The sequence below is a fragment of the Lontra canadensis genome, unplaced genomic scaffold (assembly GCF_010015895.1).
Source record: "Lontra canadensis isolate GAN:19392208 unplaced genomic scaffold, GSC_riverotter_1.0 scaffold97, whole genome shotgun sequence".
In the NCBI taxonomy this organism is placed as follows: domain Eukaryota; kingdom Metazoa; phylum Chordata; class Mammalia; order Carnivora; family Mustelidae; genus Lontra; species Lontra canadensis.
In genome coordinates, this window is record NW_022631091.1 from 2,767,684 (window position 1) to 2,786,322 (window position 18,639).

At 37.0% G+C, this 18,639-nt stretch overlaps 1 protein-coding gene across 7 annotated transcripts in view; it reads left to right on the forward strand.

Moving 5' to 3' along the window:
* QKI (QKI, KH domain containing RNA binding) overlaps positions 1-18,639 on the forward strand; it is a 154,274-nt gene that overhangs the window by 34,604 nt on the left and 101,031 nt on the right. For all 7 annotated transcript variants that reach the window (XR_004380253.1, XM_032837176.1, XM_032837180.1 and 4 more), the window contains exon 2: positions 2,121-2,263. Coding sequence is in view for 6 of the 7 variants with exons in the window: in XM_032837176.1 (XP_032693067.1) it covers positions 2,121-2,263 (143 nt within the window). In the remaining variant the exon portion in view is untranslated. The remainder of the gene's footprint in view (positions 1-2,120; positions 2,264-18,639) is intronic.

Genomic DNA, 18,639 nt, shown 5'->3' on the forward strand with positions numbered 1-18,639 from the left:
ACATCATAACAAGACTTAGTTTCGGAAGAGGAAATTTAAATGTAATAAATTAATATCAAAAGTGCTTTTATATAGAGACCTGGACTAAAAGATATACGCATAATTTTAATTAAATTTCCCTAATGTCCTTTGGTTAATTATTTACTGTAATTATGTAATTATATAAACATTTATTTTTAAATTATTTGGTGGTTCAAAACTTGATTGGAGAATTGCTGTTGCATGTTAATATAAAATAAACACTACTTTGATACTGGACATGTTTAGGAAAGATTTTGTTATGAAACTAAGTAGTATTAAAAAGAACTTAAGGAATGAAGTCTTAACCTTTATAATGTAGGTAAATCCAAGGGACCTTCTTTTGATTTTTTAAAAAATTTCATTTGCTATTCAGAGGTGCACATTTGGTAAGCTTTGACAAGCAAATTGTTAATTAAGAGATAAGATGTGTTATAAAATGAATATTGCCCTTATTGAAGCAGAAAATGTATTGTGATACAGTATTTTCACTGATTAAGGCTATCTAACTGGGTAAGAACACCTTCGATCATGACTTTCTGTTGTATTGGGTTTTATTTAGCAAAGTGATATAAGTAACTAGTTAAGAAAATTAAAGTGTACATTTATATTTCAAAGTTCCATAATAGAAGTAGATTGAAATTCCATGTTTGGAAGGCAGTCAGAATACATTATAAAAATAAAAGACATTTTACTTTTAAATACTAATGGACACAAGCCTCTTTCCCAAGAAGGTAATCTCTAGCATGGAGAGAGAGATAAAGAGGCATCCAGCTAATTTAGTAATGACAACCCTTATTACACAGTATGTTCTAATGGGCAGAGGACTATCTTCTAACACAGTGTGGAAGCTTAATAAAGAATTCTTGAAATAATCGATTTATTTGTGCAAGTCTTGATTCATTAGATTTCTTATATTTTTTCTTATAAGAACTATAAGAACTGGGAATTGTCCTAATAATTTTTTAAAAGGTCATTGGCTTTAGATTCTTGCTTTTCTTCTTATATTTCATACATTAACCTGATGTAGTTTGATCTCTGTAAACCATCTTTTCCTTGAAACTTCTCTGATCACCAGTGGCTTAGTGGTCAAATCCAAGGTACCCTCTTTTGCTCTTTACTTTACCATACTTCTGTGGTTTTTGACCCGTTGATTACCCTGTTCTTCGTTCTGTCATTCTTCAGCTTCTTTGACACCTCTCCTTCCTACTTCTGCTCTCCACCTTCATTTCTTCGTGGTTTGGATCTTCTTTGCTTTATTCCTTAAATGTTGCTTTTTCTACGATTCATTCAGTCTGCCTTTCTCTCTCTTTTCTCTCTAAGACATCCTTTCTCTTCCTGTAGCTTTGACTAACATACTTGTGTATCAAACTCAGACTTCTGCTGAACTTAAAATCTCTGTTATCTATTAGGCACCTGTTTGGATATTCCAAAGATACCTAAAATAGCTAAGGAAGTAATCTAGTTCAAAATCTCATTCAGACGGATTAGTTCTGAAGTGTAAAAGAGCCTTTGTCATTAGTTTTGTCTAATAGGCATTCTTATTTGATTAAAGTTCTTGTTTGGAATGACTGGCTTCATTCAAGCATGGAGAAATAAGCAAAATAACAGGTATATTACAATAGAGGATAAGAGCTTGGGCTCTTTAGTTAATTTAAATAAAATATAGGGGCACCTGGGTGGTGCAGTCAGTTAAATGTCTGACCCTTGGTTTCAGGTCAGGTTGTGATCTCAGGGTTTTGAGATTGAACCCCTCCTAGTTGGGCTCCACCCTGAGGGTGGAGGCTGCTTGGGACTCTCTCTCCTTCTGCCAGCCCCAACCCCCAGTGCGCTCATTCTCTAAAATTAAAAATAAATCTCTTAAAAATAAAATATATTATTTGGTTTAGATAAATTTGATTTTTGGTAGAAATTATTAAGGCTATAGTCCTGTTAAACATAGACTTAATCCAGGGAATGGTAGAATAGGTTAATAATTCATTACTCTTTGAGTTTTAACACTTTATCAGTGAAACCCTCCCCTACCTTCTGTTTTATTTTCCCCCCTCGACTAGCAAGAATATTTTTTTGTCTAACACATTTAAAATTTTTACTTTTAACAGAAATTAGCAGAGTACGGAAAGACATGTACAATGACACATTAAATGGCAGTACAGAGAAAAGGAGTGCAGAATTGCCTGATGCTGTGGGACCTATTGTTCAGTTACAAGAGAAACTTTATGTGCCTGTAAAAGAATATCCAGATGTAAGTATATTTTGTTGTCTTATTCAATTTTTTTTTCTGCTTCATATACTTTGGGAAGGGATGTATCTGGTGACAAATACTTAAGCATTGTCAGCTGCTTTAAAAAATGTCATCTGAGGGAAGGTTAATACTAGAGGTATTAATTTGGTGTGGACAGTTAAAAAATTTTTTTAGATATATTTTCATTTAATGGCTGCTGTTGTCACTTTTGGAAATGCGCGTGGTAAAGACTTGGTTTTAGATTTCATACTGAGGCCAGAATTACAGAAAGAGATTTGGCCTGAATGTCGCAGAGAGCACCAAATACAATTCTCTTCTCATTTTTAATCTGACCTCAGAGAAGCCACAGCCTGGGCTATGTCATCCTTTCAGTAAAATGAGAAGTTGGACTATGTGACAGCTAAGCTTCCTTTCAGCTCCAAAATTTTTATGATAACCATTGTTCATAATTTTTTTCTTTTGTCTTTTTCATTCCTGTTTCTTCCTCAGATATTCTCCATAAACATCTCGTTACAAGTAGCCGCCTTGTCCCGTACCACTTAATTTATAATTAGCTCCAAATTCTTGTTTGTTACAAAGCGCTATGTCGTATGGTTCTTTATATCTCTCTGACCTCATCTTAAGTGAGTTTCCCTCTCCTAAATACACTGTAGTCACATTGGCTGTTAGAACAAGTCAGGTCTATTCCCAGCCTAAGTATGTTTATGTTAGCTGTATACTGGCTGGCTTCTTTTTATGGTTAAGATTTTAGCCCAAATGTTACTCCGAGAAGCCTCCCCTCACTATTTTATCTAAAGCAATCTAGTTACTCATTGTTTCACCTAATTCTCTTTATTTTTCTGAGGAGCACTTGCTGTTTGGTACGTTTTAATTTGTTTTTCTATTTATTTCCATCAGAGTAAGGAATTTAACACAAGAACCTTATTTGGTGGTGGTTCACCATGGACTTCCAATGTGCATAATATTTGTACATAATTGGTTCCAGTGCCTTCTGAAAGGCAAACTGTTGGTATTTTGCTAGGTTTCAGAGAACTATTCTGAAAGCAAAAACTATTCTGATTCTGCAAAAAGAAATTGGTATTGTGAGGTCAAAATGTGATGTATATTGTAAGATTCATTGATTATATGGACAGTCTGCTTGTGTAAAGATGGAAAATAAATGTCTTAAGTTGGATTAATGGAAAAAAGCTTTGACATTTCACAAGTTGCATTTCTAATACAATTTTCTATAAGGCTAATATATTTACTTTGTAAGTATTTTTGGTTGCATATATATAAACAATTCTGGATAACGTAGGCAAGGAGTTTGTTGGAAGGTAATTGGGTATCATAGGATTAAAGGAAGTGGCTGGACAGCAAAGCCTCCTGTAAGAGAGGGGCCATGATAGACCATACAGCTTTGAGAACCTCAGCACTAGGAATTCAGCCTTTTCTTTGAGACCCTTGCTTTTAACATAATTTGATGTCAGTGCTTCCTACACTTTATCTTAAAACTTCAGATTCTTAGCAGGGAAAGTGTGTTTTGGACCAGATGGAAGGTTAACTAATAAAACCTAGACATGATGACTCTGGCCCCACCCTCGACTGCAGTGATTCCCGGAGGCGGGAAGTTACGATTTGACAGCTCTTGCAGTTGGTGTGCACTGCTGTTGGGCGTTTCAGTATCTCCTAAAGGATATTTACTTTCTCATCTGTTTGTTTAAAAGACAAAGTTTCAGCACTAGTCATCAACACAGAATACATAAGATCATAAGATGTTAGAGAAAATAATCCTGTCTGCTTGGTCTGTGTTCTTGTGGAAAAAATCCTGTTCGGGGAAGGTGATACTTCTATTGCATTATTTAAAGGCATGTTTGATATAATCCTCCAAGTGAGAAGAGATGTATTTCATAGCGTGGGTGCAGTAGTAGGTAACTTTGCACTCTGTTCCCGTCTTTCTTCACCAGTTGAGATTCATTGCCGTGGTCAGCTCCTGTTGCTGACAGCTGTTAGGCGGTGTAACATTGTCCAGGTCAGTGGATCTCAATATGTGGTCTCCAGACTATGGTATCCATGCCTTCTGGGAACTTACAAATGTTCCAGCCCTACCCCAGACTAGTTGAATCAGAAACCTGAGGGCTGAGGCCTCGCAGTCTGCCTTCCAAGCCCTGTCATGGATTATGGTGCACGTTAAAGTTTGAGGAGCGCTGCTCTTACTTGTTTATCATCAGAATAAGAGGGGCTAACAGGTGGCTCTTTTGCCAAGGATTGTTCAAGAGGTGGGTACAGTGCTGAATTAAACAGTACCTCTGCTCTTGTGGAGCAGACAATGCAGTGGCAGAGATGGGAAATAAACAAATGAATATTTACTTTAAGTGCAGTCAGTGCTATTGAAAAAAAATAAGGTGGGCTAAGCATGTAAATGATGACTGTATTTATAGTAAATTTATCTCTTACAAGATGGAGGAAATGCAGAGACATGACTGACGTGATGGGGAGAAAGGCATGAAAATTATCTGGGGGAAGACCATTCCGGGCAGAGTGCGCAGCATGTGTAATTCCTGAGGCACGAGTGTGCTTGGGAAGTGTGGTAAGATTCAAGATTAGAGAGTTAGCAGAGGGGCCATCTCATGTAGGGGCTGTGAGCCCCTATAGGGATTTCAGATACTGTTGAGTGACGTGGGAAGCCATTCAGATGTTTTGAGCTGAAGAGTGGTAATGGGCTGAGTGCGGTTTTAATGGATTCATTCTGGTTGCTGTGGGCAGTGGGACACCAGCTCAGGGAGTAGAAGAGAAGCTTGAACAAGAGGTCTTAGAAATTCTTGGTTTTTGGGTGGCTCAGTGCGTTAAGCGACTGCCTTTAGCTCGGGTCATGATCCTGGAATTCCAGGATCAAGTTCTGAGTGGGTCTCCCTGCTCATTGAGGAGTTTGCTTCTCCTTCTGGCCCTACTCCTCCTCGTGCACTCACTCTCTCTCAAATAATAAATAAATACTAAAATCTTTATTTAAAAAAAAACAAAAACAAAAGAAATTCTTGGATCCTGCATAGATTGTTAACTTAGAGCCGGTAGCATTTGCTGATACATGGGCTATAGAGTGTGAAGGAAAGTCAGGAATAACTTGCAGGTTTTGATCAGTTGGAGGAACAGAATCACCAGTTCCTAAGGTAGAAAGACTGAGGCAGGAGCCCATCAGGCAGGAGGGGATTCAGCAGTTCTGATGTAGCCATGTTGAGTTTGAAGTCAGATGTCCAGGTGTGGGCATATCAAATAGGTAGGTGGGTTTATGAGTTGTGGATGACTTTTGGCATCCAACAATATGTATTTTAACAAAGCTTTTAAAATGAGAAATTTAGTTACAATTCATAAGAGCATTGACATGGATTTAAACCATTGTGGTCTTATAGGTAATTTTTTCAATACCTTACAGGAATTTAAGGTATATTTAATACAAGAGTTCTATTACAAGAATTAAGTTAGTTGTGGTGCCTGGGTGGCTTACGTTCGGACTCTTGGTTTTGGCTCAGGTCATGATCTCAGGGTCCTGAGATCGAGCCCTGCCTTGGGCTCCGTGCTAGGCATGGTGTCTGCTTAAGATCTCTTTCTCCCTTTCCCTTTGCCCCCCTCATCCCCAAGCTCACGTGTGTGGGCATGCTCTCTCTCTCTCTTTCCGACAAAGTAAAGTTAATATTTGTTACAAGAATTTAAGAATTATTTTTCTTTGAGGTTATTAATATATACCAAATGAGCAGTAACTGTTTTGTGCTCTTATTAGGAACTTTATGTCACCTTTTGAGAAAAAGGAAATAGTTCTCAAATAAAACAGGGGAATCAGATTATGGCAGTATGGGAAAAGATTTATTTCAAAATTATGAATTAGATATTGGCCACAGTGAAAAAAAGATGCATTCTTCCTTTTCTTGCTTTTCTTCACTTTCTGCATCTTAGAGATAATTTCATACGGTTCTCTTCCACCCACACCATTTGTATATAGGTTTGATTTTGTGAATTCATCCTATTTGACTCAAATGGCTTTTATTATTTTACATTTATTTTAGAGCGAGAGAGAGAGAGAGCGCGCGCGCGCGCACATGCACGTGAACCTGGTGGGGAGTGTGGGCAGGAGGGGAAAAGGGAGAGAGAATCTCAGGCAGACTTGCACTGGGCTCGGAGTCCGATGCCTGGCTCAGTCTCATGTCCCTGAGATCTCCACCTGAGCGAAAACCAAGAGTCGGACACTCAACTGATTGTGCCACCCAGGTGTCCCTGCTTGTTATTAGAGCTTTGAAGGGGCATATGACATAGTAGTTTAAAAAGTATGGATGCAAACCCAGACCCTTGACTGGCTCTGCCAACTTACTTTGTAACTTTGGGCAAATTACTTGTCATTTATGGTTCTCCATTTTCTCACCTATATAAGGAGGTAGTAAGTCTCTCACAGGTATACAAGGAGTTAGAAGAAGTGAGTTAATACACATGAAGCACTTGGAAAATGTCGTTACACTGTGTAAGTGTTAACCAGAATGCAAGGTCTATGAGGGTGGGGATTTTGTCTCTTTTTGTATTCTCACTGCCTAGAATGGTGTCTGGTGAATGGTAGATGTACAATAAATATTTGTTGTGCGTATCTGTGTGAAAGCCTCACTCTTTGAAATACTGCTAAGCTTTTATTTTAAACTTGTCCTTTGCGTCTGCACATAGCAACTTACTTTATAAAAGTGTTAATTTGGAGGTATAAGAGTAGCATATTGAAAATGAACTGAAAATTGGCTAAAAATTCACATCCATTATTTATATTTATTAACAAAGCGAGCTTTTATTGCATCTCTGTTGTGTACCAAACACATGCTGGAGGTGGGGATATTAATTCTGTTGAGAAAAACTCTTTGACATAGTTGGGTAACAGTGGGTTTTTGAGCCAGACAGACTTCAGTTTTGAATCTTGGCTTTACTCCCTTGCGGCTGTATTTGTCAACAGTTGCCATAATAATACGCCATAATAAATTACTCTAAAACTTACTGGCTTAATATAACAAGCATTGGTTTTTGTGCTCTTGAGCCTTTACTGTATGGTGGCTGAGATTCTACTGATTAGGCTTAGCTGAACTTGACCTATGCCAGCTGCCACTGGGCTTAGATCTTTGTGTTCTTGTTGGGCTCAGTCTGAAGGGACAGCAGCTAGTAGCATGCTCTTATGGCAGGGCCCTGGAGTACCAGAGCCACACCAAACTGCTTAAGCATGTGAGAGGCCTCTGCTCCTGTCTGCTAACGATGCATTAGCCCAGTGATTGTCCACTGTGGATGAGTTTGCCCCTCTCAGAATTTGACAGTATCTGGACATATACTGGGTTGGCAAAACCACAGGTGGTGGAGATGCTGGTGGCATCTAGTAGGTAAATGCCAGGGATATTGCTGAACATCTTAAAATGAACAGGGAAGCCCCTTCACGACAAAAGATTATCTTACCCCAAATGTCAGTAGCACTGAAATTAAGAAACTGCATTGACAGGCCATTCAGTCCATAGTGAGAAGGGGACTGGAATAAATACTTGCTGAAAAATAGTCTCTACTGTCATACTGGCTTTGAGGTATCATGTTAACTTTTTAGAATCTGTTTCCTTGTTCACTAAATTATAAGGTCCACCTCATAAAATTGTTCGGAAGAATAAAGATAACAAATGTATGGCATCTGATACTGTACTCAGTATGGTTCTTGTGATCATGAACATGAAAAAAATTTCCTGTCCTTGAAGGAGTCCACGGTCTTGAATGAAAGATAACATATATTACATTAAATCATTCAAGAATATTTAAGTTTAGGGGCGCCTGGGTGGCTCAGTGAGTTAAAGCCTCTGCCTTCAGCTCAGGTCATGATCTCAGGGTCCTGGGATCGAGCCCCACATTGGGCTCTCTGCTTGGCAGGGAGCCTGCTTCCTCCTCTCTCTCTCTGCCTCTCTGCCTACTCGTGATCTCTGTCTGTTAAATAAATAAAAAATCTTAAAAAAAAAAAGAATATGTAACTTTATCATACATTCATAAAGTGACAGACATGAAGAAGATTAAAGTTAAACGTAGGCCATCAAACTGGTAATTTGGCTGGTTAAGTTATTAAGGACTTGTCCGAATCCATGGAGATCTTACAAAGCGGTATGCAAATGAAGTTAACTCTTATTGATATAAATAGAAGATGTTATGTTTCAATGAGTCAGTAATAATTCTCTCATTAAATTTGCCTAGTTATTCAATTTTGAGTTGTGAGATATTGTTTTATAGGATTAGCCTCAGTGGTAGATAAGTCCCAAATATTGTGAAGGTCTAGCTGTTAAGGATCTTAGTTGTGTAGTACACACATGAACAGATTAGATTGCTAAACTCTTTGCTTGGGATGTGATATGAAATTAGTGAAACTTTCTCTAAATATTAAATATGAAGATAACTGATTTTTTTTACATTTTTAAAATGAGTTTGTTTTTAATGATTATAGCTTTGAAATTTATATCTTGGGTGCAGGCTATTATGATGACCGTTGTCAGAGGTTTGTAAGATGGTTAAATGCATTTTCATTTTTTTTTTAAAAGATACTGTTTATTTGAGAGAGCGAGAGAGAACATGCAGGGACTGGGGAAGGGCAGAGGGAGAAGGAGAAGCAGACTCCTTGCTGAGCAGGGAGCCTGAGATAAATGCAATTTCAATATTTTTTCCAAGAAGGATCCCAGCCTGGCAGCTGTAATTAGTAATACAGGTTTATAATATTGCTCATCACTTCCTGTAGTCTCATAGGAATAGTCTGTGTTAATGGTGGAGCAAGAGTTTTAAGTTGCCTTTCAATTCAGTTTTCCTAAATTTGGCTAATCACAGCTTCTGATTTAGTACATAGTGTAAGATTGTTGATTTTTTTCCTGTTTCTCAAGGTTGTCTCTTGCACATTGGCTGTTGAACTGTCGCTTGTTTGGGATGGGCTTTGAGGAGAACAGGAGTCGGTACAGTTACCTTTCATTAGGCCGTTGCTCCTTTGACTATTGTGGCTTCCTTACTTGTTGAAAGAATTAATCAAGTCTTCGAGAGTCTTCATATAAACTACTTTTGCCTTTGTTCTCTTGAGAAACAAATGGACATTAAATCCAAATTTAATAATCTGCAAAGTCTCCTTTTTCATTACCTAGGTTAAGGCTTAATTTTTGCCTATATACGATCTTAATTATGAGTGAAATATAAAACAAAAGTAAGATCTGCATATCTCTGTCTCTCTGATAGTTTACATGTTAAACTATTAATGATGGATTGTTGATTTTTAGGAATATTGAGTAGAGCTGTGAAATACTTCAGATTATATATTAATCTGTTGGAGTTTTTAATTTAACAGTGCTATTTGATGAAAGTGAGCATATCTTTATGTTTTAGGTAGAGACACTGTTAACAGTTGACTCTGAACTTTAAACAGATAATTTAGTGAGGGTTAGTTTCATGACTTCTGTCTTTCTAGTTTTGATTTGGAAGTTTCCTTTTTATTTTACTCTACCAGGGCATATTAAGGCCTGCTGTGTATCAAATATTTACTTAGGGTTTTTATGGCCTGAGAGATATTAAAATTGCTTAGGTTGCTAATAGAAGTTATTTGAAAAGGGATTTCAAGACATTCTGAAAACAAAATTTGTTTACCTCAGGCTTTCTCAAAGTTTACAATTTTAAAAATAATAAGTCTTCTCAGAGTCTTAAATTTTTAAGCTTTATTTAGGTAATACATTTTAATATTTAAGAAGAATTAGTATTTAGAATAGATTTGGAAACGAGTTTGCTTTTAGGGGATTATTACCAGGCAAGTGTTTTCCAGGCCCACCTGAGATAAAACGTTTTGTCTGTGATTTATCCAAGAACTTTCTTAGGATCTGATACAGTTAAATTATTGTTGTAAGAGACTTCGCAGTCAGTTCAGTACCTTATCACTGATATCTAACCTCCATATATCTAAGATTGTCCCTGAAATAACCACAGGAATGTAATAAAAATTGGAGTGAAACCAGATTCTCAGGGCTATTCATATTCCAGAAACTTCGAAGTGTTTCTCTTAGCTATTAAAGGAAAGTTTGAGATGTGGATAGACTGTTGGCCCATCTTGAGATAGCATGGCCTCCTGGAATTGAGTGAAGCAGTCAGTAATACAATCTTCCTAATTCTAACCCTCTTCCTTCCCTCCAAAATCGGCAAACAGAATGGGCTTTGGGGTAGTTGAAGGTTCTATCACTTGAGCTTGACCACCCATCTTAGTTGCTTGCTTATAGTAGAAGACCTAAGTTTATTTTATGAGTGAATGAGCTCAGCATTTATACTTAACTTTTGGTTTGAATTTCAGCGGAAAACTAGTTTTCAGTGGAACCTGCCTTAGCTTTACTCTAAGAACATTGCAATCAGACATTTCAGCAAGTAGCCTTAGAACTAAATTCAGTTAATTATTTCATTGGGAAAGCATTGTATGTCTTAATAAATTCAGCCCTTCAAAACAAGTAGTTTGTAAGTAAATTAGGCACTTCCTGAAATCTCGTTTTGACCTACCGTAGAAAACTGTTTTCCCCAAGTCCAAAAACGGTATCATCAGGTAAGCAACCTACTTAGCATGACCTTGGCCATCTCCATGTTTCATATTGGTGTGATAATTTTTTTTTTTTTTTTTTTTTACTATTTTGTAAGGAATTGATTAAGCTTTAAAGAAGTGTGTATGTATTGTATTCTTTGGGGTTAGAGAACAATGATTGCTCTGATTAGTCTCTTGCCTTTTTATTTATAAATTGTATGAAAGCCGTATAAATTTGCAGTTTTAACAGATTAAAGCAAAAGAGAAAGTGAAAATTTGAAAAGTGAAAGCATGAAGACTGAAGAGATCTGAGCACAAACCAGTAACATTTTGGCATCATTCTTTTATCTCAGACTTGTGTGTGACCTGTGCTAGGCACCAGGCACAAGAATATGAAAAGATGCATTTCCTGCCCTCATAGTACCTGTTATGGCCGTCATCCTGTTACACAGTAACGAGGACCTGAACTATATATTTAATCTCCTAGACTCATCTTCTGGGTTTGAAGTCACACTTGTAAGCTCAGTTTTAACTCAGATTATCATATTCTTCTCTTTCTCTCTTTTTTGAAATTACTGTATTTTTTATTGAAATAAATGGATGAAGTAATAAAAACATAAAGGCTTTCATTCCTATAAAAGGTTCAGTTATGCTAAAGATGTATATCATGATTGTTAAGGCAGTGATCCCAATCAGTAAAAGATGAAAATATCAAGGTATGGTTATGTAACAGTGATACAGTAATCCTAAATTTTGAGATTTAAGTGGAGAAGGAATTATTTAAAAAACCACAGTTGGACTCTGAAAGTAAACCTGAATCTGAAGAGAGTTTTTATAAATGTTTTATCAGACATTTTGAGTGAGAAAACTAAACGTGAGTTTCTGGTGTGATTAGGATGTATAATTTTTAGGTCTTTAGAAGAGGGGCATTGGGGCGCCTGGGTGGCTCAGCGGGTTAAAGCCTCTGCCTTCGGCTCAGGTCATGATCCCGGGGTCCTGGGATCAAGCCCCGCATCCGACTCTCTCCTTACCAGGGAGCCTGCTTCCTCCCTTCTCTCCGCCTGCCTCTGTGCCTGCTTGTGATCTCTGCCTGTCAAATAAATAAATAAAATTAAAAAAAAAAAAAAGAAGAAGAAGAAGAGGGGCATTATACTGTACTAATTAAGTGTCCAAACTCTGTATGCAATCTAGGTGTTCTAGGATAGGGGCTAGCTACTCTTGTCACCTCTCATGTATTAAACATTAATGCTAATGGTAACTGTCTTTCAGCAGTGTTATGAGGATGAAGTGACTTAATGCACATAAAGTGCTGAGCATAGAAGCTAGTTCATACTAGAACACTCTTAATAAAACATACTTCAGTGTAGTCAGCACCTAGGAGATGTTGAGTGACCTAGTCATTGCACTCATGATACTTCCATATTGAAATGGAAAGTGCAGATAGCATTTTGTTTCTGTGACATCATTGGTTTTGTCATTTGGAGTTTATCCTGAAATCAGTCCATCAGGCTTATTTGAGAAATTTCTGAAATTTGGAAGAGTTCCTGTGCTGCATATGACTTAGTGATTTAATTTTTTACCATGAGAATGAAAAAGCCTACATGATTTCTGTGAACACTTTGAAATTGTATTAGCCAATAATTGAGTAAATATTAGCTTTGTCTGTGTGCTATATATTGTGTGAGTCATTGTGGATGAAAAATAATAATAAAGAGGACCAGGTACTGGTTTCTGGCTCATGGGATGATCTGCAAGAGACATGTATGTACATCCTTGCATATCATGTGGTAGGGCCTGCGAGAGGGGTGCTTATATAGTGCTCTAAAATCCTCACTTTGGAGAGGAAAACAACTGTCTCTAGGAATCAAAGAATTCAGAAAATCACAGGAAGAGGAACACTTGAACTCAGTATTGTATGTTGAGGAGGATTTGACATGTTTTGAGGGAGCGAAGGAGGAAGAAAGGTATTTCAGAAAGGAAAGAAAAATTAAAACTATCTGCCTTAAAAACAAAAAGTACTCCCCATTTTTTTATAGGACAGTGAATTATGTGGCTAAACATGCAGGTAACAGCAAAAACAAAGGTTTAAAAAGTAGTTAGAGACTTTTTAAAGAGCCTGGTGTATAGGAGTTTGGACTTTACACTGTCAAAAATTATGTCCTAAAACTCTTGTGTCATTTACTTGTGTCATGAAACTCTTGTTGGCTTTCATATTTTTATTTTATTTTATTTTTATTTTTTAAAGATTTTATTTATTTATTTGACAGAGAGAGATCACAAGTAGGCAGAGAGGCAGGCAGAGAGGCCGGGGAAGCAGGCTCCCTGCTGAGCAGAGAGCCTGATGCAGGACTTGATCCCAGGACCCTGGGATCATGACCTGAGCCGAAAGCAGAGGCTTTAACCCACTGAGCCACCCAGGCGCCCCTCATATTTTTATTTTAATTGCTTAAATAATGTTTGTTTTCCAATGCAGTTATTATTATTTAGCTTCTAGAAAAATAATCATCTGTTTTACTAACCTGTTTGTTTCCAGAGTGGTTTCAGCTTCTTTCCCAGTTTTATCTATGCTCAAATGATGAGGACTTCCTAAAATTTAGGTTATACACATTTTATATGCCACAGATTTCATATTTTAGTTATTACTAGTTCTGTTTCCCCCACCCTTACATCTGCTGGTACAAATGCCTTTTCTTGCATAGCATTGTGCCATTAGTAGATGATGATTATAAAGGCCTAATATATGAAGATTTACAAAATGGTTCCTGTAAAAATTATTGTGTAGCGTAAGAAGACTTACTGGCTGCTTGTCAAGAATTAATATGGAGATGGAAAAGGGATAAGACATTTATCTCCCCCAAAAGCACAAGACTTTTTTTTTTTAAGATTTCATTTATTTATTTGACAGAAGAGAGAGAGAGAGATCATAAGTAGGCAGAGAGCAGGCGAGGGCAGAAGAGAGGGGAAGCAGGCTCCCTGCTGAGCAGAGAGCCCAATGTGGGGCTCCATTCCAGGGCCCTGAGATCATGACCTGAGCCGAAGGCTTAACCCCCTGAGCCACCCAGGCACCCCAGCACAAGACATTTTGATATATTCAATCTATTTTTTGCTTTTGGAGTGTGTTTGTATGTGTTTTACACAATGCTTTTGTTGATTTTTGCTGAACTTTTGTATCTCTGGCTAAAACCTATGTTTGAATTGATAAATGAGTATAGTTCTGACAAGAATATTGGTTGGTTTCTGCATTTGTGTTAATAAGTAGATGAACATGAAAATCAAAAGACATGTTGAAACTTCATTTGTTCCTAAATGACAAGAGCAGCTTTGCTGCATGGGATAGTGGTTTTTGAATACTGAAAGAACATTGTGCTATTCATGGTGAATGACTATAGACACAGCAAACTTTCAAATTTAATCTGTATTAATATTTTCTCTCTAAGTGCGATAAGTCTAGAGCCAATCAGTAAAACAAACAAAATATCATTTTGGTATTTTATTTTATTTATATATTTTTAAGGGTGGGGAGAGAATATGCATTGTGAGGGAGGAGTAGAGGGAGAGCCCAACTTGGGACTCAGTCTCACAACCCTGAGATCATGACTGAGCCAAAATTAAGAGTTGGATGTATAACTGACTAAGCCACCCAGGTGTCCCCATTCTGGTATTTTAAAATAAAACCAGTTGTACTGCCCAAAATACCATGACTCTTCTTTCGTCTTAACATATTTGCATAAGATAAGCTCACTAATGTTGACTGCATTAGAGTTGGTATATTTTTTGTTACTTCCTAAGAGAAAGAGTTCAACAAATAGACATTTGTGTGTGTGTTTCATGCCTACTATGTCATATATGAAATACAATATAAGGTTGTAAGGTGTCTTACACCGTAGAAGCACCAGAAACCGTATTTAAAAAGATTATCAATCTGTTATGCAAAATATAAGGCAAAGAAGTACATGTTCTCTTAAAATTTATTTTTATAAAATTTTAAGCAGAAATTGCTCTTTAACACCTCTTAGTGTTTCACTGAAATGCTTTTGGAAAGCCGTGTTTTATTAGTTACGTGTTTGACAGAAGATTTTCTCTTTAATTGTAGATTTCTTAAAAGGTTAATGGAAAGATTTGCCATATTACTTTCTATTTTGTCATTGTGAAAAATCTGTCATTTCTATTTAAAATGAAGTGAGCAGCAGCTAATAGCATTAGACATGATTGTTGTTAACCTCTTCTTCAGAAAATAACATGCCATCAGGCAGAAATAGAATTGGTGAGCCACAGAGAAGGTCTTTACTTAAACAGTGGGGTTTATGAATGTCTCTTCTTCTTCTTTCCTTCTTTCCTTTTTTTGGCCTTCAAAGTTGCAGTTAACTTGGGCTGTTTGAAATGATTTTCTTTGACTGTATTGTGACATTGTTTTAATTGAATGAAGCCGCAGAACCAGCATGATAAATCAACACGGAGTGAATTTTAATGCAAGGCACATGATATTAACTTGGAAATTGGTTGCAGTAGACAAAGCAGCTGCTATGATAATTTTTTTTTTTTTTTTATTCTTACAGCATTTTGAGAAGGATGACCTTGACAGTTTCAATTGTGTTAGAATCCCAGTGGCATGCACTTTAACACACTTGAGCTGTTTGTTGGTTTTTGGGCAGTAGAGATTGTTTCATTTTTTAGGTTAGGAAAATTTTGTTTTGCAGTTTTAATACATTGGTTTTGACTGGTTTTAAAACATTTCCTATTTAGATAATAACTGTGAGGATTACTTAGTTGTGGTAGAAGACTATGTAATCATAATACGGTTCTGGCAGAAAAGGTTTAATAAGTGAAAGAATAGGATGTGTCAGAAAGGGTCTTCTAAGTGTATGTCACGAAGTTTATGCCAAGCAGTTTGACAAAGAACACAAATAATTATGTATTACTTATTGGAAGCACTAAGTTATCTCTGTTTATTAATGTATTTTTCTAGACATTCTTTTCCATTTGTATATCCAGTACATGAGTTGCCTTGGAAAAGGATCTGTAGAGAGCACAACTATTACTGAGGGAGAGAAGAGCTGACAAGGCCACTTATTTTAAGAAACAGCCAACGTAACACATAGAGTAACCGCATTTTCACAGATTTCATGAGAGCAGGGAGAGTTTCTCCTCTTCCTCCACTTCTTCCTTTTTTCTTCTTTTTTAAATCCCTATCATCTCTTTTACTGTACCACTTAGCAGACCTTGAATAAATGTTTTAGTGAGTTAAATTTAAAACTGTTGTACTAAAAAAAAATAACCGGACTAAACAAAAAGAGGGAAGGTGAGAGGTGCAGATTCTTGTCTCTGTTCATGCTGTTTTGAGGGGATGAGGGGCGTGAAGTTGTAAGGAATTTGTGTGTATGAAAAGGTAGAGTTAGGGGGTGCGCCTGGGTGGCTCAGTCAGTTAAGTGTCTGCCTTCAGCTCAGGTCATGGGATCTAGCCCCTCTTCAGGCTCCTGCGTAGCAAGGAGTCCTCTTTTCTCTCCCCTCCCCTGCTCATTCTCTCTCTCTGTCTCTCTTTATCGCTCTCAAATAAGTAAGAAGAAGGCAGAGTTAGGAAGTAGCAGGTAAGTAGGAATAGGCAGCATAGGGCCAGGCTTGCGGATAGACTTCCTGTGGCGTGTGCCTTATTTCTCTTCCTCAGACTCTCATTCGGATATATTTTTACCCCATACTGCCTGAAATTATGTTAGTTCTGGATCTCCTTAGGTTAAAAGGCAAGCAACATCTTTAAAAATGCCGTGGACTTCTCTTTTCTAAGGGCTGACAGAGTAATTCAGACCAGTTAGTAGCTTTGGAGCTAGAAATTCAGAGCAATTACAGTAAAATAGGACACAAGACAAAGAAACATTTGCTTGAACTTATCAGAGCCCCAGGAAGATCGAGGGCAGATAATCAAGGATGTAAGTCTGGCTTTTAGAAACCTTTCACTGGGTATGTTTTCTAAATCTGGAGAGGACAGCGGAGAGGCTGAACTTTGGGGGACAGAAGTTGAAATTTGTAACCTATCTATATGGACTCTTCCCCATCTCCAGTCTTTGCTTGGGGAAGGGGTGTTGATGGGTATGAATTACAGGAGTAAAAGTGAACCAGAATTTCAGAGGTTTTCACAGATAGTGTGTGTCAGCATCTAATTGTTTTAAGAGGTGATCTTGGGTTGTTAGTAATAGAATGTCCCTAGGAAAAGCTGATGTATATCCTTTGTGGAAGAAGGTAAGGTCATTTTGGGCCTTATATTATTTTTGTAAGCTGTGGTAAGTACAGTATCTGGCACCCAGTAGAAAATAACCCAAATCATAAGAAGATAGGATGACATTAGCAAAAATCTGAAGAAACAACAAAATAATAAAAATAAATCCACAGGGACTCTAGGTATTAAAATTATCAGACTTAGATTTTATAAGAGCTATGCTTAGTATGTAGAAGGAGACAAAAGATAAGTTAGAGAAATATGGCAGGGAAATGGGAACTGTAAAAGAAGAATTGAACTGGAAAAATTCCTTAACTGGAATGAACAGGTTTACCAGAAGATTATAGAAGCATTGGAAGAGAGAAGTCGTGAACTTGGAAGGTAGCTCGGAAGAAAATACTCAGCGTGGAGAGGCAGAGGGTTAGAAAAACTGTGAAAAATGAAAGTGAGAAAAGTCTAATGTATGTAGTCGGAGTTTTAGAAGAAGAGAGAATGGCACAGAAGCAGTGTTTGAAAGGAGTGCGTCTGAGAACTTTAATAGCAAAAGCGGTAAAGTCAGAGGTTTGTGAAACTGGATTGTAAAACAAAAGTCATTCCTAGGCACATCATAGTAAAACTTTTGAAAACTAACGTTGAAGAAATCATAAAAGCAGTGAATGAGGGAAAAGATTACCTTTAGAGGAGCCATAGTCAGGACTCAATAGCTCATTTTTCAGAAGTATGATGGAAGAAAACAGGAGACAAAGTAAAGGGTCTTTAAGGTGTTGAAAGAAAATAACTGTTGAAGTAGAATTCAGTACCCATCAAAAATAAGATAATTTCAGATGAGGAAAAAAATGAGAGACTACATTACCAGAAGATGTTCACTAAAGGCAATACTTAAAGGTGTTTTTTAGGAAGGAGAAACATGATCTTCTTTGGAAAACTGAGATACAGAAAGTAATAAAGAGCAATGAAAATGGTAAATGTGTGGGTAAATAGAAATGCACATTATTTGTACAGGATGATAATCTGTTGAGTTAAAAATGCATACAAAATTTAGAAAAACAGTGGCATATAAACTGAATTGGAGTAAATGGTGTTAAATAGTCTGGGGTCCTTACATTGTATGGGAAAAGGGTAAAAGTACAAAGTAACATTAGTGTTGGACAATTCAGTGATGCATGTCTAGCATAAACATATAACTTTCAGGCGAATAGGAAAAATAAAGGAAAAAGCATGCTCATTTCTGTCTGTGTCCCTGATCCCCCCTCCCCCGCCCCACACACAAAAAACAACAAAAAGGAACACAGAGGAGGATTGGCCTGTAGAAAGCACTAGGCTCAGTGTTCCAGTTAAAATTCAAGGATTACAAGATTGGTGACGAAACAGACTCATCGAGATGCTGTTTAAAGAAGTCCTGTTTAAAATACAAGGATAACAAAAGATTGAAAGTAACAGGTTCAAGAAAGATACACTTTGAAAAACAAAAAATTTTTACTTCTTTGAATATCTATAGGCCAAATGGCAGAAGGTATTTCTGGAGATAGAGGGCCATTTCATAATAGTATTGGTAAAAGGCTACAATAATTTAAAATTTGTATATATCAAATAATAGTGTTTAATAAAGGCAAAATAGGA